General features: G+C 40.3%; 1 protein-coding gene across 4 annotated transcripts; it reads right to left on the reverse strand.

Moving 5' to 3' along the window:
* Window positions 1-1461: 1461 nt before the first annotated feature.
* On the reverse strand, window positions 1462-11319 carry LOC103697505 (uncharacterized). 4 transcript variants are annotated; one of them, XM_008779375.6, is made up of 8 exons: window positions 10807-11319; window positions 10233-10344; window positions 10023-10112; window positions 9154-9924; window positions 3888-4248; window positions 3123-3204; window positions 2636-2888; window positions 1462-1813 (listed from the first exon to the last, which is right to left on the reverse strand). In XM_008779375.6, exons 1-7 carry the CDS (start codon window positions 11101-11103, stop codon window positions 2682-2684), a joined length of 1920 nt encoding a protein of 639 aa, XP_008777597.3. In that variant the 5' UTR covers window positions 11104-11319; the 3' UTR covers window positions 1462-1813; window positions 2636-2681. The 4 variants fall into 4 exon arrangements, with proteins under 4 accessions (XP_008777597.3, XP_026657069.3, XP_008777596.3 ...); XM_026801268.4 differs by having other exon boundaries at window positions 10023-10092; window positions 10663-11263; XM_008779374.6 differs by having other exon boundaries at window positions 10023-10121; window positions 10807-11244.
* Between the last annotated feature and the right edge of the window lie 10029 nt (window positions 11320-21348).

A 21348-nucleotide genomic window follows, 5' to 3' on the forward strand; every position in this document is an offset into this window, starting at 1 on the left:
TAGCACAAGATCACACAGGATCTAGGTTGTCAAAAGTTTTGGTGATGCCACCAAGGTGGTAGTCTGGTGGTAAGAAGGCTTGGACTCTACCAGAGTTGTCCGGGTTTGAAACGCGCGAGCATTGATTAAATCAGGAACCGCATGCCCCACGTCCGGATGGCTCTGTGTGGATATGTTTTTCTTCTATCAGTACTAAGGTGGCGCTGGGGTGACGTGCTCACACGTAGATGGCCCAATGGGGTTTCCCACAGGTTGGGAAGAGCACGCAAAAATTTTCGATCCGCACGAACATTTTCTGATGGAAGGAGGGCCAGGGGTGGGGTTCTGCCCTCCCCCTCCCTTCCTATTTTTAAAAAAAAAATAAAAAAAAAGTTTTGGTGATGTGACGACATCTATCGATGGAGAAGGAGAGAGAAAATAAGAAAGGAGGGAGATTTTCTCAAAGAAAAAAAAAATCCACAGCAACTGTTCTCAATTCAATCCCTTTCCTAAGAAAATCTCTAGAGAGAAAATAAGAGGCCGGAGGAGATTTTAAAAAAAAAAAATCAAAAAATCAACTGATTTGATTATTAAAGTAGTGAGGCTAGGACTCTAAAAGCCGAATCACATCCATTCGATAAAAAAATCAAGATAGATTAACGTATTTATGATCTAAACTGTTTAGCCTAAATCCAAACATATTTATTGCTGATTGGATATGGATCGGGTTGACGGGTTAGCCATAATTTACCACTCCTACCAGTATATTAGAATCCGAACAGGTCTTGCAACACTACTGGATCATTGAATCGTGAATCCATCTCGTTTTTGGTTTTTGAGCTCGGAAGAAGTCACGGTCTGGCCGTAGGCCTAAAATCCAGGCGACCATCGCGAATAGCGTTAAGAGGTTACCCTTAGCTTCTACGGATCGACATGAATCACGTATTTTCACCGTCATCACTTCCTGACAGTGCGATACAAAGCCTTGGCGGATCTTCAAGTATTCAGATAGCTGAGTAGGAATACCGTCCACAGTATTTGCGAGTAGGGAAAACTCTCTTCTAACAAACCAACATAAATTTCTACAAGACTGCAAAAATTTCTTGCTATTTTCCGAGCACCGTTAATGTTCTTCAGCAGCATGTCTATTTTGGGTTCCACCATACGGTCACAGCCATTGTAAAAACAATTCATAGCCTTGCTTAACAGCAAATTCCATGAGCGAGGAGAGGATGTGACCAACCCGTTATCCATCCAAATAATGATTCAATTTTAAGGTCACACAGAGGGGTTCATTGCATGGTTCCAGCAAACATCAATCCATCTTTCTCAGAGTTTGTATTAGTCTGGCCACGGCATTCCATACCCGCATCCGTTTCAAGCAGCACAAGCACTTTGCTTTGAGGTGTTTCCCATGGACTCACTGGATCATGTGTTGGCAGAAAATTGTGCAGCTTATTTCATTTCCACATTTCAGGAATATCCAGAAAAAGTATCACGCAAACACTATATATTGATGTTTATCCCAGCATCCTTTGTCATGCATCATTTGACAAAGATGAGCAGATCCTGTTACATCTTACAAAACTTTAAATTTTTCGTGCTAAAGGGTTATTATTTGCAATCCAACTAGTGAAAGACGTATTTATCAGCATTAGTGCATTACCATGGCATGTTAAACAGAACAGCTTAACTAGAAGACAGCTTTTGAGTACACCAGGTTATATTTTTTTTAAAAAAATATATGATATGTGATATAAAAATAAACATGCCACTTGAGGCTTCTAATCATCTCCATTTCCCATCTTGTCGAACTTAACAGCACTCTCTCCACCTAGACAAAAGCAACAAATTTGCAGTTAGCAAAAATAAAACAAAATAAAATAAATCAAAATGCATGGGAATATTTGATCTTATTCACGTCTACTAATAAGTTACAAGAAGAAATAAACACTATATTTATTAGCTGAGTTAGCTGGCATTGAATTCCTCGGCGATAGCAGTTAAAAGTAGATGGAAAGTTCAAAAGTGCATTTATGTCTTTAATCGAAGGATCGTAGTGGTTGAGCACACCGCCTCAAGTGCTTGTTGGATGATGTAACAGAGATTTTGGTGCTTAAAAAAAAAAATATTGTGTTGTTTGTTTCATGATGTATGTCAGGTTGCATCTCTTCCTAGCCCTCTGATTGCTATAGACCACCCTCTGGCACTATTCATGTTTATAACCTAGCCTTATGACCAAAGAGTTTGAGTGTAATTGAAATCTTTTAAGACATACTATTTATACACTATAATTTCTTACTTTATGTTAGGAAATTCACAACCCTATCTAGTACCTAAATTATGGCAAAACTCGAGAACATGAAAACTAAATTTACTTCTACCACAAAAACGGGAGGGGGAGGGGGGAGAGAGAGGAAGGGAAAAAGTAGAGTTCATAGTTTGTTGTACTAGTCCGAACCAGATGGTACGGGACGTACCATACCATACTGGTTCGGTACTGGTACCTAGTACAGATGGCATACTGATACTCGGTACATCGAAAAAAATTCATACCATACCGTATTGACACTGTGCTAGTGTGACACTGGTATGAGATGTGGTATCGAGACGGCAAATCTTGGTAGAATTAAACTGCAATGAGAATCAAACTTACAAAAACTTTAAGAGAATAGATAATTGTTCAGAAAAGCTGCATGGCACTAGAAGGCATGACAGGTGAAGCATCCACTCAAGGAAGTGATTTGAGCACTTCTACGGAAGTATGAGACCCTCTTTGTAGTCCTCGCTACCTGGTTTGCTTGGCTCACAGTCACTGCACTCCGCATCTCTTGTGCTTTTTTCTGAGCTGATCTTAGCTTGTTGAAAATCTTATCCATTGAATAAGATCTTTTCTTTTCTAGTTTCATCTGGAAGGAACGCAAAATGATTAAATTAGGTCCAAGATATAGGTTTCATTTCTAGCCTTGTATTGCAAACAACCACAAACCCAAGCAATAAAAAACTAAAATTAAAAAAATATATAAGACATTAATAATATATTACAACCTATAGAACATATTACCCAAAAAATAGAAGCACCAAATTTGTTAAATTAATAGCATGGTATGAAGACGGTGAAGCATCGAAGTTTAGTGAAGCACCTCTAGTTTCCTGATAGCTGCCTCAGCTTTTGCTTTCTGCAAATTCTCCCATGCTGTGATCTTAGCTTCCTCCCTTTTATACCTTTAAAAAATGTGCAGTAGGTCAGATATAGAGATATCAATATAAAATTATTGAAGTTTACAAACAGCTTTTAATAGCTTGGGAAGCAGTGTTACCCCTAAGTAGAACTTATTACAAACAGAAATTGATGAACTCGGGAATAAGTGTAGTCAAAGAGACCTTATATAGAGGATATTTCTTGAACATCACTAAGAGAAGAGATTAACTAACTTTAATTTAGAAATCCATGTATGTTTCTAGCAGTAAAGAGAATTGTTGATATGTTGGTTCAACTGATAATGTCAGAAGAGGAGTTATGCTGATTGATCATTTCTGCGTACATATTTTAATAATAAATGGGCGGTTCATGTGAGAGGAGAATCTAGTAAGATCATTAGATCATTCAAAATACTTGATTCTCTGGCTTGATAGCATCAAGATGCAGCTTCTGTTTAGGTTTGTAATTTTCCTTTCTAAAAGTAGGTAAGTACAAGCTCATGTTGTAGTCAAGGACTGCATCCAAGTCACTGTTAAGAGTAATCTAGTGAATCTTCTACTGCAAATATCAAGTGTTCACACAAATTCATCTGAAACTACGCGGCACCAATAACATGTGACAAGGAAGTTTCATTTGCATAACAATGGCTGACCTTACAATAGCATAATGTATAAGCAGAACAATAATCTTAGAATGACAATCTTACTTCGACATGGATTTTGCTGTATCTGCAACTTCCCAGGAAGAAGCCTTAGTCTCCACTGTCTTCTTCTTCCATTCTATGATGTTTGTTGAACGCCTATCAGAACCACGGGCTATGTGTTTCTTGGACCACCTAGTGACAGTAACTCGATCATCTACCTGCACATCTCTTACCTCCAGCTTTGAGAAATGGCTTTCCAGCTCTTGAATAGGATGAGCTGATTGTGGAGATGGAGAAAAGAAAGGCCTCTCCTTGGGAGAAGAAGGGGTACTTCCTTCTGGGCTCATTTGTGTTGCAACATCCTTCCTCAAGACTACAGGAGAAATCATGGTGGCTGCTTCCCCGGTGCTTTCAAATTTCTCATCTGGATATAATTTTAGAGATGATTAGAAACGATCTAGAACTTATATAAATGTTACAGCAGCAGAAGAGCCAAAAAAATAGCCAAAAATTAAACTAGTGCATCCAGCATAAAATAGAACTGGTTATGTTATTCTTCTTAGGGCATCGAATGACTATCCAGTATAATGCAATAATCAAATGTTCTGTGGCTCAATTATCTGAAACAGGAACCGATTTAAGTACTGGTACAGAGAAGTCAATGGATCTCTCAAAGAAAAAAAGGAACAAAAAAGGCTTTGGAAGCAGGTACAAGGATGTGTTTACAGAGAGATACAAAAGCAGGTATGACCCCCCTAAACAAAGTTTCCTGCCATTGTGCCATGCCATCTATTTCATATGCATAACTGAAATATACGCACTGAATATAAATGTTCAGTTGTTACAAAGCCGCAATAATTGCATCTTACAGTGCATAACTGGTCTAGCATGATAGCCAATGCAAAATATTTTCTCCCAGCAAATCAAAATACATCAGCAGAGCATATAGAGTCCATTAATGAAAGTCATTTTAACTGAAAGCCATTTTAAGCATACTCTTATTACTTTTCTTCACTGTTACTGTGGCATGTGACATGAGTATCACTGAGCCAAGATTTTCCTAAAAGTAAAAATAATAAGCGACACCCTTCAGAAACCAAATCTGACAATGTAAACTGTATTTTGTATACATGTTTGTATGTACAAATGACATGAGTCCAACTAGAACCCACCTTAAGAATTTAACAAGACCTGTTGCTACACGTTGTATCTTTAACAAGACCACATAACATTATTGACAAATTGAAAAAACCAACTCTCAATATGTTTAACAAATATTTCTTTCTGTAACTTTTAGTTTCCTTGTAACTTCCCTGTGACTATGACAGATACAAGCCCCACTGAAATTACTACCCTAATCACAGAAACCAGATGTGGTTTTCATTCTATATATAAACGGACAAAATATTAATAATATTTCAATGCAACCTAATCCTTCAAATTGTGTTTACTTACCATCATATATATATATATATATATAATCAGCTTTTATGAGAAAACAAGAAATTGATATGAATTAATCCCCCACAAATATAGAAACTCATTACTTCTTTCATTAGAAGATGATCAAAAATAAAGATTAAACCCAAGAAACTTTTACGAAGAGATTGTGCATTCACATCATCGTCTCAATTTATATATCAGTAAACAACGTTACAATTGCATATGTTTCCCAATAGACCCAATAAGTCCAAGAATTCTTCTTTGTATGCTATTGTATATAATGTCCATGTGAAGCTAAATGTACTGAGTGCACTTAACCTGGTCTTATGATGCTTTCATTTTTTAGCTTGAGAATGCCCAACTCCACATGCTGCTTGAGCAATTTACTTTAACAACTCAGGACCTCACCCAAAAAGACAAGCTGGAAGGTATTATTTGGGTTCCTTGGTCCTATATAAGTACCCAAGATCTAACCAACGAATAACCGATGTGGAACTAAACACACGTTCGCACGGATCATCACATACTCCCCAGTTTAAGCCATGACGTCCTCGTCAGATTAAAGGTTCAAATCCATATAAATCTAATCATAAACACCACGATCGGCCCGTGGTCAGCATCAATAAATTCATGCTGCAGTGTCCTTTAGTCCACACAGATTATGGGTCGAATCCGCTCTGATACCATTTGTAACAACCCAGAACCTCACCCAAAAAGACTAGCTGGAAGGTATTATTTAGATTCCTTGATCCTGTATAAGTACACAAGATCTATCCAACAAATAATCGATGTGGGACTAAACACACGTTTGCACGGATCCTCACATTTACTCCCCATCATCACCTTTCCTTTGTTACATAGCACATAAGCATCTCCCTCTCTCACAAATATTACTCATTAGTTTATACAAGAACGAAACCACATGTTTTAATTATATTTTTACGCTTAAAAATTGTAATATATAACTAAAAAGTGGGATTTTAGTCTATTTACTATCTTTTATAGTACAAACAAAATTAAAAATTACAAAGTCAGTACATATTTAGATAGTCCTGTAATACCAAATTTTCAGCAATTCCCACAGGACCAGTTATGCAACTACTGGACTTAACTAGTTGACAAAATGGTATCATAATCTTTTTGTGAAGAAGGAGGATTTGCACAAAAGCAAAAGGGCCATAAATTACCAAAAATGAATTTTTTCCCTGACACAGTCATGAAAACAGATCAACTTTTCAAGTCACAGCTTCAAGATAATTATGGTCATGATCATAAGTACCATATATTCCCAGCAATATGCTAGAACACTCTGTCATCCAAGAGAAATGTCTTCTATTTTAGTATTGACAATAACTTCCAAATTTCTCATTCCAAAATGGTAATCCTAACTGAAATCAATGATTGGGGAACCCATTTTGCACTTCACAAAAGTCTTCTACAAGAAATTGATGGTGTCTTTTAGTTGAAATATAATCTGTTATAGATATCAGCATAATGTCATGCATGTGTCACTGATCTGAATAAAGATGTATAGGCACCGATATCAAGAAGAAACTTGAAACATGACAAGAAATTACATACCAGGTCAGTTATGAATTGATGGATACAGAATATGATAAAATGATTTGCAAAGAACAACTGAATTGAGTTTAACACCTTTCTCTTTCTCTCTGCATACAAATAAACATGCATATGCCCTTATGTATATCATATAAATATACACATATGTATGGCACATATAAACACACATATACAGATATGGGAATGAAGGTTAGAATAGTTACTACTCGAGATGGATGATCAAATAAACTAGCAAATCCAAATATGTAAATTCAGTTATGTACAAAACTACAATCATGTTGAGATGTTTGGTGTTTTGTTGACAAATAGTGGCCATGAGGCCAATAAAGCAAACTATTAAAACTCTTTTTGATTTTATGATTAACAATTCAATCAATTTTAGGATAGGTTGTTGATTTTGTAATCACTTGGGATGTGTATGCTGGATCCTGGGTCAGTTCACCAAGCCATTCAATTAGTGGGAGATCATTGAGTATCCTCTGAAGTCTGAACAGTTGGATCCATTAACTCTCAAGGCAGAAACCCCTTTCAGATTTTCATGCAAATGACAAGAAGCTTGGGGATCACCAGTTTCATGACAAGCACCCTTGTGAGTCTGGTCACTAGATCAAATAGGAAGATTATTTGTATCGAAGAATAAGTTAACATCTTTTAACTCTAAGCAGATAAGACTACGATAAAATTCAATGCGAGTGATCCTGCCATGAATTGAGCAGATTGTTTGAAATTTTTTGGTTGCTTTTATATCAAATATGCTTGAAAGAGAATCATAAATAATCTCAAGTAACAGTCAATGCCGATATAAACTTCCTAGTTGCAAGAAAAGGTTAAATGCCATGCCAGGAGATGCTAAAATAAATGCAGAGCAAAGTGCCTTGCTAAGATGACCCTAAAATGAACGCACTAAAATGGCTCTAGTATATTAAGCAAGACCAACAAAAAATAGAAAACAGATATATGAGCTATTATTGGGGGAAAAACAAAAGTTAATGATATAACTATAGTCAGAGATATGTGAAGAATAATAATGGCAGAAAAATTCTTAACTGGTATTGTGAAAGAAAAGGCTAAAGATAATAAATTAAAATGATGAAAAAATTGATTTTTCCCTCATGATAGATGATATGATTTTCTTGTGAGATGGTCTTTAAGGTTTTCACATTCTAGAGCAGACCAATAACTGCCCAGAGGATTTTGATTCTCTAATATAAGAAAGAAATACTATATATAATTAAGAGTGGTAAAAGAACTAGAAGACGTTATGTGAGAAAATTTGGTGCTTGCAACACTCATTTGAAGTAAGGAAAAAAAGAAAATAACACCTTTCACATTATTGCGTTCATATTATCTATGCATCAATTCAGCCTAATGTAGAATAAATAAGCTCCAATGAGTTGGTTCCATGGAATGACCTTTACAGCATTGGATGACCTTATCCATACGATCGTTGTAGAACAAAGGGAACAAGAATACTAGGTGGATATTCACAAATACAGCAGTTTCGAATAACTAATTTGAGTAAAAAATTTCACTACAATGGACTTACATATATAATCAACATAATTTATCCTTTGAAGCTGCTAAATAAGTAGGGCTGACAAAAGAAAATAGGGTTTATTATTGCCACTTGATGTAAGCTAATTTTATCATTCCTAATAAATTTTATTTTCAATATGAATCATGAAGATGTACAAGCTACTCATTCTATACTTGTTGATTGGTTACTCAAGGAAAGGTTCATTGATGGTTAGAAGCAACTCATACATTATAGGGAATGCTTTCAACCTTGTAGAAGCCATATCTAAGTCTAACTAGTCAGATAAATAAGCTAATGTAAGAATTCATCATGAGAAACATCATGACCGTACAGGAGCTTATTAACTCCATGTTCAACAACTTAATTTACACTGCATAGTTAATTTGTCAACTAAATTTACTAGAAAACCATGAAGACTATAACATTATAATCTAATCATATCTTTCTTACTGGGAATATCAAAAATGATCAGCTTGGCATGCCATATTATTATAATACAATCAGAAGAACTTTGATGCAACACCTGGACCATGTCAGGGACCCTCTGGATCACCTCCATGAATAAGACCGAAGTCTAATGGATATCTCCCCATGTTCATTGCTATCCAACAGAACCTTCAAATATAAGTCATGGTAGCATAAACCCTCCTAGTAAATAGCCAGACACATGTAACTGAACTGATGCTATCAACACACTAGATTCATGTCAAAGCAAAATCCCGTAAACCTTTAGAAGAAGCCAAACAGAGGTAAGAGAAATGCCCAAACCTTGTGCAGTGCCATGAGAGCTGGGCAACGAGGAAGATGACTCGATCTGTGCGTCTGCCCACCCATGTACACTCACAGATCGCATTATATAAGGATCTGTATTAGCAGAATAAGATCTTCCACCCCCATCACCACCACCTCTTCCATCGTTACCACTACCACAACACCCACGTTCCGGAATCAGAACTCCTGCCAGAAAAGGCGAGCTTGCTGCAAAATTTCCAACCCTCCGGCTGTCAAAGCAGGGAACTGGCGGTGAGGCCAATGAATAGACCCCATGAATACTGCCGGGAGCTCCAAGTGGACCACTTTTCGACTTGGGCCGTCTATGATGAGGTGGGGGCACCGACGGCCTCCCAACCCCATCAGCTGAAATTGGACTAAAGATCCACTTCTCTGCATCCTCCCATTTCGAAGGCAATGTCCTCCCATTGTTGAATGGCAGCAAAACACCACTGCCCCCGTACCTCCGGCAGCTGTTCACCGGCTGTGGCACCCGCTCGGAGCTCCACCCCTTCTGATACCCAGCAGCTCCAACACCATGCCGGTAATTCGGCGTCCCGGGGCTAGGAAATGTGCCCGATCTGCTGCGGGACGAGGCGGCTGAGCTCTGCTTCATGCCTGCTCCTAAAACACCAACAAGGAAGCTTGGGGACAGGAGAGCAGCATCAGACCCCTGGCTATTGAGGTCAAGGGAGGCAGGCCTGCGCCTCCTGGGCTTCCTGCCGGGCAAGGGGACGGCTTCAGATCTGGACCGGCGGTTCTTGCATTCTAAGAGAAAACAGAACACAAGCTCGCAACTTTAGGATAAGATTATGATAAAGTTCCAAACTTTATAAGAAGGAGAGGGAGTTTAGGGTGCTCTGTACCTCTGAGGGCGTGGGAGAAGGAATGTTGTGATGCGTCTTGGCTTTCTTCTTCCTCCTCTTCTTCTTCTGCCTGTAATGAGTCCTCTAGCTCTGTGAAACCTGAAAAGCTTAAGAGCTTGCTCTGATCCCACAAAAAAGGGGGGATTGGGTGGTGATTTTATGGAATGCTAGCAATGGTAACGGCAGCAGAGGATGGTAAGTGGTACTGACCCTTGTGGGGTTGGGTGGTGAGAGTCCCAGGGAAAGGGAAAGGCGAGGAGGCTCCCTTCTCTGGATTTGGATCTGGCCCAGCTCCACTGCAGCGCTCGCGTCCCGCCAAATGCTATATCAATCACAAAAGAAAGATAGATGCGTCTCAAATCTCACTTGAAGCCAACCAAATCCTAGAGAGTGAAAAAAGCTATTCTAGGCAAACGAAACGAAAAGTCGCCATCTTTTCCCTCCCTCCCTCTATCTCTCTCTCTCTCTCTCCTTGCTTTTTTTTGTTCCCTTTGTTTCTTTTGTTTTTAACCCATCGTTGGGCATTGGATTCGAGTCGCTTTGCATTATTTTATTTGGATTAAATGTTTTATTGTCATATGAGCTAGCATTGAACAAAAGAATGCGGCAGATCCATTGAGTTCCGTGGCGAAAATACCACCTTTTTTGCTTTAATCCTTCACAAGCAACGAAACTACGAAGAAGAACTCGTAATAAATTTATATAACAACCATCACTCCACATGTCCTTCATCCAGACTGAAAAGAAAAAGGGGGAAGGAGAGGGAAAGAAATGGGAAGAGAACCAAGGCGGAGAACTGGGAAAAGAAGGGGTCGTGGTCGGATCCGAAGGAGCAACGGTCGACGGCGCTGCCAGAGGCGGAGGAGAAGAGGTTGCTGGCACTACGGGGGCCGGCGCTGCCGTTGCCGGCTGAATGGTGGTCGGAGGAATAGAGGATCACGGAATCTGGGCTCTCCTCCACGGCTCTCCTCCTCCTCCCTCCGGCTCTCAAATGCCGCTGCTCCAACCTCTTCTTCCTCCCATCCCTCCGCTCCTCTCTTCCCAAATCCTCCGCTCCAAGGCCAAACCCTAATCCCGGCATCCTCTCCTCCTCCGCATTCCCTCGAGATGCCCACAAAACTGTGTGAATTGAGATCGAGAGAGAGAGAGAGAGAGTTCTTAGGAATTCTTCAAACCGATTCAATGGCAGGTGGGGGCTGGTAGAGGGTGTTATTTTGTGAGTCTCAAGTTAAGAGTGATGCAAAGTTTCGGGCTTTGCATCGCTCCTGGTTTTTTCCAAGATAGGGACACAAATGACACTGAAAAATGACGGTACAAACGAGGAAAACAGTTTCAAAATGGAAGGGCACTTTCGTCCTAAACCTTTTGTCGGTCATTAGAATTGGCTACGTGGCATCCAAGTAGTGGAGTTTTATGATTACGGTGTGTGAGGTTTGATGTAGCGGATCTGCTACTGTGTTACGGTGTCTCGGTGGTCAGAGGTTGGAGGGGGAGATTTATTGGCAACTTTTTGGCAGCCGAGACTTGGGAGGTGGTCAGGTGGGGTATGTTAAGGCTTTTTGGTGCTCCGCGAAGTAGTGAAAGCTTGACTGTTGTTTACTATTTTTTTATTGGCAAAAATTTTGGTTGTTGGGTGTTCGGCGTTGGGTTGAGCGAAGACGAAAATTCTTTGGATGTGTGCGGTGCGGTGCGGTGGATTTAATTGGGGGGATCGCGGTGGGCGGGGCCCGCCTGCTTCTTGTCTTGTTTGTCTTCGAGGTCTGGGGCGCGGGAAAGCTCGCATCCTGGGACGTTTTAATATTCACTTTCCTCGCTTCCCCGGTCGGAAGGCTCCCCCACCTCCAGAGAGCGGAGTAATGGACGAATGTTGTTTTTATTTCTCGAAGGATTTTTTTTTTTTCTCCCCTGATCCGTTTTACGTAGCTCTCGGCATCAGTCACCATGAGACAACCGAAGATTCGCATATCACAGTACCAGTAGGGTCGAGGGATGCCACCCAATCAGCCAATTATTAGTCTCGTATGTCCAACCATACAAATAGTCTCGGAAGATGGCAATTCTGTGCTCCGTCCCTGTGTTGATCCGTGATACCCCCTCGAGAATTACATTATCTGCCCGTAAAATTGAGACGGCATAGACAAGTCCCTCGCATGCAGTTCTCAATTCAGCATGAGGAACCATCATATCAAATAGTGGAGATCCCCCGGCCACTGTTAAAGATGATCTGAAGTCACAAAGCCAACTCCACAACACGGTTCTTTATTCTCCATACTACTATCAATGTTGATCTTAAAAAAGCTAGAGAATGAAGATTACCAGCAAAAGTGAACCACATAATCGTGATTTGCAGGATCTCAGATTTTCTTAGCTATCAATGAACCCTCCAAATTCGTGATTTACAGAAAGTCTAAGGCATCAATTGCTCTAATCACTATTACTTATGGGCCCTCGTCAATAATCTTGAATAGCCTCTTGTTCCTGCCAAACATTTAATAATCAACATAACAAAAGACAACCACTGACCTCCTGTGCTTGATCCTCCCGTGTCTCTCCCCCCTTTATGTATTGCAGGAACGTCTTGAGGCTCCAGCGATGGATGCTGATGAACAAGCAACTAAATGCCCCCCTCCAAGTCAGCAATGCTCTCGGACATCCAAATTTGGACTTAGCGATGATAGTTTTTGCTCTTAAAATCTGAAGATACTAACTTTATAGTGTGAAGTGCGAGGTATTTATAGATCACAAGAGTTTAAAATATATATTTATGCAAAAAGAACTGAATATGAGATAAAAAAGATGGCTGGAGTTATTGAAAAATTATGATTTGATGATTAACTATTGTAGTGGAAGAGCCAATATTGTTGCAGACTCCTTACGTCGAAAATTTGTAGGGAGCATGGCTGCTTAATTACTAGTCAGCAATATATCTTGGAATATATGAGGAGACTTGATTTAGAGATTCAATTAAATGATTCAATTATTCAAATACCTAATATGCGAGTTCAGCCGACACTTATAGAAAGGATTAAAGCTAGAAAAAATAATGATCAATAATCATTTAATATTAGAAAATCAATAGATTTAGGAGCCAATCTGAATTTAGAATACATGATAATGGATCTTTGAGATTTTGGAATAGAATTTGTATACTTATGGATTCAGAAATTAAGCAGAAGATTCTTAAAGAGGTGCACGAGTTTTGATATCCAGTGCATACTAAGATGTATAGGCATTTGGAGAAGTTGTATTGGTAGAATAATATGAAAAAGGAAACTGCTCAATTTGTGGCTCAATGTTTGGTGTATTAACAGGTCAATGTCGAACCTCAGAGATTAGCAGCGCCGCTTCAGCCTCTTGATATTCCATTATGAAAGTGGAAGCAAATTATCATGGATTTTGTAACTGGACTACCAAAGACTCCTAGTGCAAATGATGCAATACGGGTAATTGTGGATGAAAACAAAATCGACATACTTTTTACCAATTAGAGTTAGTTTAAGTTTGGAAAGGCTAGCCAAATTATACATAAAAGAGATTATGAGACTATTTGGAATTCTAGTGACCATTGTGTCAAATCGAGATACCGAGTTTGTATCACAATTTTGGAAAAGCTTACATAAGATCTTGGGGATGAAACTTTATTTCAGTACTGCTTTCCACCTCCAAACCAATGGTCAGTTAGAGAGGACTGTTCAAATTTTAGAGAATATATTGAGAGCTTATATTATGGATATGAAGGATTCATGGGATGAGCATCTACCTTTGATAGAGTTTGCATATAATAATAATTATTTGGCTAGCTTCCAGATAGTACTTTATGAAGCATTATATGAAAAAAATATTATTCATCAATTTGTTGCGAAGGTTGTTAAGACTTGAACTTATACAGTGAACAGTTGAAAAAATTTAGCTAATCAAAAAATAACTTCGAGCTACACAAAGTAGATAGAAAAGTTATGCAGATGATAGGAGACGAGAGCTAGAGCTTCAAGTTGGTGATCGCATACTTTTTAAAATATCCCCTATAAGGGGAATTTCAAAGTTTGGTATTCGAGGCAAGTCGCAGATTTGTTGGCCCATTTGAGGTTTTGGAAAGAGTTGATCGGTTGTTTGTAGACTTGCCTTACCGCCTTCACTTATTAGTATGCACAATGTTTCCATGTCTCTATGTTAAAGAAATATTTGTCAGATCCAATTCATGTTGTGGAGCTTGAGGCCTTGCGCATTAGAAGAGATCTGTCATATGAGGAGCATCCTAGGATAAGGGACCATAAAGATCGAGTATTGAGATGTCGTATCATTCCTAATGTCAAAATATAATCAAGCCACATGGGAACTAGTGGATGAGATGAAGTAGAAATATCCCTAGCTCTTCAAAACTACAGAACCAGATGGATAAATTAACCTAGAACTAGGAAAGAGAAAAAAAAAAAGAAGGCATGTGCTTAGTACATGCAATGAGAGAAATAAACTCCCGATAGGAGTCTCCTTCTTCTTGAGTTTGTCGGATGGAATTCCAACATCGAGATGGATTCCAGCATGCTCCCTAACTTTATTTAGAGCATCTTCCACCTTTCTTTTGATCCACCACCAGAGAACCTTGGCCTTGAGTGGAGAACGCCGACATTTGCCCAAGCTTCATCTCGAGCGAGTTCTACCACCATTGTTGACTAAGCATCACCAGAAGCCAGGTAAGAGTCCGACATCATTTGATTGAATCTCCTCTCGCTCTTTTTTAGGCATTGGAGCTTCGCCCTGCCAGCTATTATTGAATTTAGGCGGAGAAAGGTGTGCCCTACGCTAATTTTTGTTTTCCCTGTTTTTGATTTTTCAACCCTATTGTTTCTTCTGCCCATCTTAACCATTGGAGATCGACACCAAGGCCTCCGTTTGGTCCCTTGCGACAGCTTGCAATCGTGGTCAAAGATCCAATTGTCAGATACCATGGATCTTGGAGCTTCATGAGCCAAAGCCCTATTTTGGTTGTTTTTTTTTGACTGATTTCTTCGCTACCGACCATCTACTATCGTCGCCCAATGTTCATGGTGGCTGACTGTTGGTCCTCAAGATGGAGTCACTACTTATGAGTTAACCTTTCCTCAGTTGGAGAGAGAGGCTCTATTTCCTATCTTCTCTCTCTTCCCTTACTTTCTCTCTCTTATTTCTTCCTCTACATAGTTTCTCTCTATTAGGGTTTGATAAATCCTAGAGAAGGGCCTTGTTCTCAATGGTTTTAATCGACCCTAGTGAAGGTGGGGTGTTGATCGTTGCCACCGAGCAGCGTGCCGACTCCCACTTTGGTTCTTGCCAGACACTGTTAGATTTGGTCATCTTAAATTTCTATTGAACCATATAAACCCTAATCTAACCACAATCATATAGCATTATTTTCATCAAACCGAATGAGATGTCGGGCACTCCCACTTAGCCAGCTCTATGGGTGCCGGAACTTAGAATTTTTATTCTTAAAATAATCATGATGAAATTTGGATAAAAGTATAATTTTTTTTAATATTAGGCTCTAAGAAAATTTTTTAAAATTAATTGGATATCTCAGTTGATTTCACTCGTAAAGTTAGTAATGCTCCACTTTTTCTAGATTTTTTGACAAATTATAAAATTTTTATATTAATAAATTTTCAATCATAGTATTCATGATGCATGAATTTGATGAATAATATTTTTTTATTAGATATATTTTATTTTGGAATAGTAGATGATGCATGATTGGAAATCTATATTTTTTTGTTGATTTTGGTACTGCATGATTACATGTATATTTGTGAAACTGAAATATGAAATCACATAATTGTTTTGGACTCTCAATCTAACTTTGTTAAGGACCTTGCCAATAGAGGTTAATACATTGGCAATTGATTAGTCTTGAAGAGCTACGTCGCAAGAAGACATGTTGTTTGTTGCAAGAGATGTGCAGCCTGGTGCAAGAAGGTGGATAGTCCTAAAGGACTACACCGCAAGATGATGTATGGCACGCCACAAGAAGATACGTGGTATCATGACCCTGCGAAAGAAAAAGATATGGTCATAGCTCATGGTTGATGTGATAAACTTGATATTTTGACAGAATTTGAATTTATTAATAAAATTTAAATTTTAAGAAAGATTTGATACATATGTATGATATTTTGATAATGTTATATATTTAAATTTGGGTTTTGAATTCATGAATTCAATATGTTTATTTTCTATAAATTAATATTTATTTTATTACTTGATTTATATAATTAAAATGTTCATTTTTTACTAGGCTATCTAACTCAATATTTCATATCTTACTATTTTTACAAATTCAAAGAACTAACTTAACCTGGGTATCGTTACAAGAGAGCGACTAGAGATAGAATTTTGCATTTTTATTTAGATTAGATTTTTATTAAAGTTTGATGCAAGACTTTAGAATAATGTTGGTTTTATGAGATATTTAATTTTTATTTAGTTATTTAAATTAAAGTTTGAATGTTAATTATTTAAGTTTATTCTGCTGCTTGTTTATGATATTATGATAAGCTATATTGCATGCTTATAGGCAAAGTTTTTTATCAGTATGTGGCAGTTGTCATGATCTCCAGCTTATGATTTCAAATTGGAGTTGCGACGCCCATAGTGGTTACAACCGTTCAATCCTTTATTCACTAGCCCTTCGCCCTTTCCTATAGGGTTGAAGCAGTGATCTTAGTAGATACTGGATTGCCCTCACATTGGGTAGACTCCTGGATGAACAAAAAAATTCTAAGTATCTTTGAGTCAACTTTGACCTTCTATAAGAAATTAGGGAGCGAGCTCGGATTTGCATGGCCGCATACCAATGAGTAGCCCGATACTACAACTCTTGAGTGAAGACTAAATTCTTTCAACTCAGAGATCTGGTGCTGAAGAGGGCCAAAGTCTCTCAACCGATTGAACGGGGCAAGTTTTCTCCAAAATGGGAAGGACCGTATAAGGTATCTAGGATAGTGCGTCTTGGAATTTATCACCTCGAATACCTAGACGGGATGCCCAGTCCATGGATGTGGAACTCTGCTAATCTCTGGATGTATCACCAATAGGGCATATTGAAGAATTATGTAAGTTGGGTTCGTTGAGTAAAATCATTTCTCCTTTTCTTCCAAAAGAAATTTCATGCTCCAGATCGAATAGTACACCTACGGGAAAATGCATCACCTTAACATCGCCGATTTGAGTGCCCTCAAACATGACGAATTGGACAAGTCATTCCGTAACCTAACTTAGATTCTACACTTAGAGGTTCCAGCCCTTGTGCTGAAAACTTGATAAGCTAACCGACTCCTATAGGATGGGACAAGCTAAGCAGATGTTCTGGCCTTCGTGCCAAAGGCTTGATGAATTAACTAAGTCCTACAAGTCAAAATAACCCAAGCAGAGGTTCTAGTCCTTGTGTCGAAGGCTTGATGAATTAACCGAATCATACAAGTCGAGACAACCCAAGCGGAGGTTCCAGCCTTTTTGTCGAAGACTTGATGAGCTAACCAACTTCTATAGGATGGGATAGCCCAAGTAGAGGTTCCATCCCTCATGTCGAAGGCTTGACAAGCTAACCGACTCTGATAGGTCGGGACAACCTAAGCAAAGGTTCCAACCTCATGCCGAAGGCTTGATGAGCTAACTGATTTCTACAAGTCAAGATAGCCCAAGCAGAGGTTTCGACCCTTGTGCCGAAGCCTTGACGAGTTAACCGACCTCTACAGATCGGGACAACCCAAGAAGAGGTTCTAGCTCTCGTGTCGAAGCTTTGACGAGCTAACTGACTCCTATAGGCTGGGACAACTCAAGCGGAGGTTTTGGCCCTCATGTCGATGGCTTGATGAGCTAACCGACCTCTACAGGTCGGGCAGCCCAAGCAGAGGTTCAGACCATCGTGTCAAAGGCTTGACGAGCTAATTGACCTCTACCAGTCAGCACAACCCAAGTGGAGGTTTCAACCCCCATGCCGAAGGCTTGACGAGCCAACCGACCTCTATAAGTTGAGACAACCTAAGTGGGGGTTCGGGATCCTATGTTGAAGGCTTGATGAGCTAACCGAACTTTATAGGCTGGAACAACCTGAGTAGAGATTCATATCCTTATAACTCACATAGAAGGTCCAATGAAGTAGCCAGGGTCGAGGCATCGCACTTACAGATGGTCAGACCCTGCAGTGATAGCATCCTCTTTGGATGAATGCAACCCACAGATGCTGCAAGCAGCCACTAGGGCTGGGAGGCAGGTTCCCCAACATATCCTAATGTCAAGCATGAGGTTTAATCCTCAATGGATAAGGGGAGCTCTGCGATGGTGAACCCAACCACTGCACATGCACACATCGTAAGAGCGGGGGGAATAAGAATGATGGAGAAAGGAGGATAAAGAAAGAAGTATTTATTCACTCATTTCTCCAAGTACAATGACACCGACTTATCGACCGAGCACATGCTTAAGCAAGAAGAGGCACAACACAACATAAATTACAACTTATGTGGAAGGTTTGGCAGCAACCTGCACCCCGCCGACTACAACATCTAGAAGGAGTCTGACAGCCACAACCCACTGTGCCCCTTCCATAGGGTGAACAAGGATCTTCAACCAAATGCCCCTAGTAAAGATTCAGCTTCTTTATTTTTGGCAACTACCGAGGATTTGCATCCTGCCATGGAGATGTTATTGTTCTCATTCTTAATGGTGTGCAGAGGTTTGACTTGTGATTCCATTTCCAGTTTGGCGATCTTGAGATCCGTATCTTCCTCTTAGGTCACTCCCATTCTCAATCCTATCTTTTCCTCCACTAGTTCAACATTCATCCTGCAATGGAAATCCCACGTCGGAGAAGGGCGAAGAAGCCCCCGACTTCGCGAACCACTCCATAGCCTCTTGGAGACCTTATCGGAGAAGGATGGAGCAAACTCTATATGCAAAAGATTCCTCAGTCTCGCTCAAAGGAGAAAGGCTACAATGAAGAGTCGCAGGGAGGTTGACCTTTTACCTTGAAGAGTAGATCTCGTCTCTACCTATAGAGAAGTTGCATGACTGAGATCAAGGAGCCCAATCTTGATTAGTGGACACGTTCCTAGCTTCTCAACGATCTACATTTAATCTGAAAAATATTTTCCACAAATTCATTGCTTAGGTGGCATCATCCTAGGTCGCCTCTCGACTACAGTTAAAATCCTACTGGGAAAAAAAGCTTCGGACTTTGGGCACCAGTCAGCATAACAACATTTCCAGCTTCTCGAGGGAACAGATAGACCCCAGCCCCATAATGACTAGGAGGCAGGCCATTATTACGCTTGCTGCAATATTCTTATCGGCCATCCACTAGGAGAATGGACGATGCGTTGGCAAAAGTTTTGAGAAGCCTTGCTTTGAATCAAGCAGATCCTCAAGAAAAATGTTATCAATCTAACCAAGCAATCAAGTAAGTGGGTGGAAAACAAAAAGAAAATTTCATTCATTCGAAGAAAGGTTACATAAATGGCAGGGGTGAAAGGAAAGATACAAAATCATAGCTCATAAACATCCGAGCTAAAAAACAACTCTATTCCTCTCCCCTTTGCTCCTCCTCCTCTTCTTCTTCCTCCTCCTCCTCAGCTTCTCTCTCCCACATTTGGAAGAAGGCACCTTCATTCGCGCAATTCCTAGGGAAGGTGACCGAGCTAAGGTCGAGCTTGGGAGCCACCTTATGGATCTTGCCCTGACAGGTGATGCAATCCTTCTTGAAGAAATCTCTGGCGACCTCCAGCATTTCATTATAGAACCCTTCAGAGGATTTATAGTCTGCAATGGCATGTTGGGCCCACTCCTCGGCACATGAGACCTCCCTCCTAGGTCGAGCCACCTCCTTCATAGCGAGGTCAGTTCTTTGGCCTGAGAGGTATGCAATGCGACCACGATGACGGCATCCTTCAAACAGGTGATCTCCTCCTCAGCCTCTCTTCTAACACGGGCCTCGTCCTCACTGACAGCCCATGCATTTCTTATAATTAAGTCGCCATCTGACCCAGCTCGGTCTCAAATGTTTCGGCCCTAAAATCCAAGAGCCCATGTCTCTTCCTCCTCCTCCCTCTTATCCACCATGCCCATTCCTCTCAGCACGGGCATTGTTGTGCTCGATCTCTTGGAAGTGGCAATCGACCACCTCCAATCTCCACTGATAGGAGCGAATGACCTCGATATACACTCGAGCGATGTACATCCCCTGTGGCTATGAAGAAAAAAGATAGTCATTCATCAAAAAAAGAGAGGAAAGAGAAGGTAAAGCCAATCCTATTACCTCGATAGCAGTGCAATAGAATGAAGTGAGCGTGCACTCTAGCAACCTTTTGTGCAACTCCTCCTCATCCCCAGGGAGCATGAATCCCTGGATCAGATCCCACATGACGAAGTGAGCGGGCTTCGTGCTGACGAAGCACTGAGTTGGAGGTCCTTATGGACCAGTTCGGCTAAAAAATACCCAGCTTTGCATTACATGGGGCAGGCTAGAATGAAGATGCTAATGCATGACTACCCCTAGTGGTGGGGCGAAAGTTTGTTCCGATCCTCCCGCCTGAGGTGTAGTAGTATCCGAAGTAGATACAGAAGCATGACGCCCTTCTAGAGGGGCCATCAAAGGATTGGCTGCATCCACCATAGCCGATGAAGTAGGGATGGTTCCTGAAGCCATTGCAAAAGCGGGTGTGGCCGTAGGGGCAGCCACTAGAGTGAACCCGAAGATGTCAATGGGAAGGGACTACTGATTGGCCCATACGGCAGGAGAACTCACAAAGTTGGGAGGGACATCGATCACCTCCACTTTTGGCGATCCTCCCCTATTGGGCCTCTCCTCAACCCTAACGACAGGGCCTGGATTGATAGAAGGCTCAGCCTCAGCAACAGAAGAGCCTATTTCGTTCTCTTCCTCCTCTTGCCCAAGGAAGAATTGTCCTCTCTAGACTTTTTCTTCCTAGAAGAGCTAAAATGCTTGTTCACCTTGAACTTCATCGTTGCAGGTACAAAAAAAAATTAAGTTAATCAGTAGAGCAGAATCAATAGAGGCCAGAATAAGGCAAGGAAGTGTACCGATAGCGGAGGCAAGGCTCAAGCTGGCATTTACCAAAGCCCATTCCCGAAGCAACTCAGCTAGAGATGAGGTTCTCATCTGGTGAAGGAGGTCAACCGACTCTTGCTCTTTGTCTGACAAAATTGGAAAAAGGCTTATCTGCTTCCCGGGTGTCCTCCATTATGTCGGAAAGCCTCATGATTGTACAGAAAACAAAAAAAACAGACCCTTCCAACCATGAATGGATGAAGGGCCCATAGGAAGAACATTGTAACC

This window comes from Phoenix dactylifera, chromosome 7, assembly GCF_051530095.1.
Source record: "Phoenix dactylifera cultivar Ajwa chromosome 7, Ajwa_hap1_PhDact_Kaust_v1.1, whole genome shotgun sequence".
NCBI classification, from domain to species: domain Eukaryota; kingdom Viridiplantae; phylum Streptophyta; class Magnoliopsida; order Arecales; family Arecaceae; genus Phoenix; species Phoenix dactylifera.

What these genes read in the sequence shown, in the direction of transcription:
- LOC103697505 (XM_008779374.6), bottom strand. Translation starts at nt 11,103, where the DNA reads ATGCCGGGATTAGGGTTTGGCCTTGGAGCGGAGGATTTGGGAAGAGAG. An exon ending in CACCACCCAACCCCACAAGG is followed by an intron (nt 10,122 to 10,232) that starts GTCAGTACCACT and finishes TAAGCTTTTCAG; the next exon opens with GTTTCACAGAGCTAGAGGAC. An exon ending in ACAGCAAAATCCATGTCGAA is followed by an intron (nt 3,205 to 3,887) that starts GTAAGATTGTCA and finishes CATTTTTTAAAG; the next exon opens with GTATAAAAGGGAGGAAGCTA.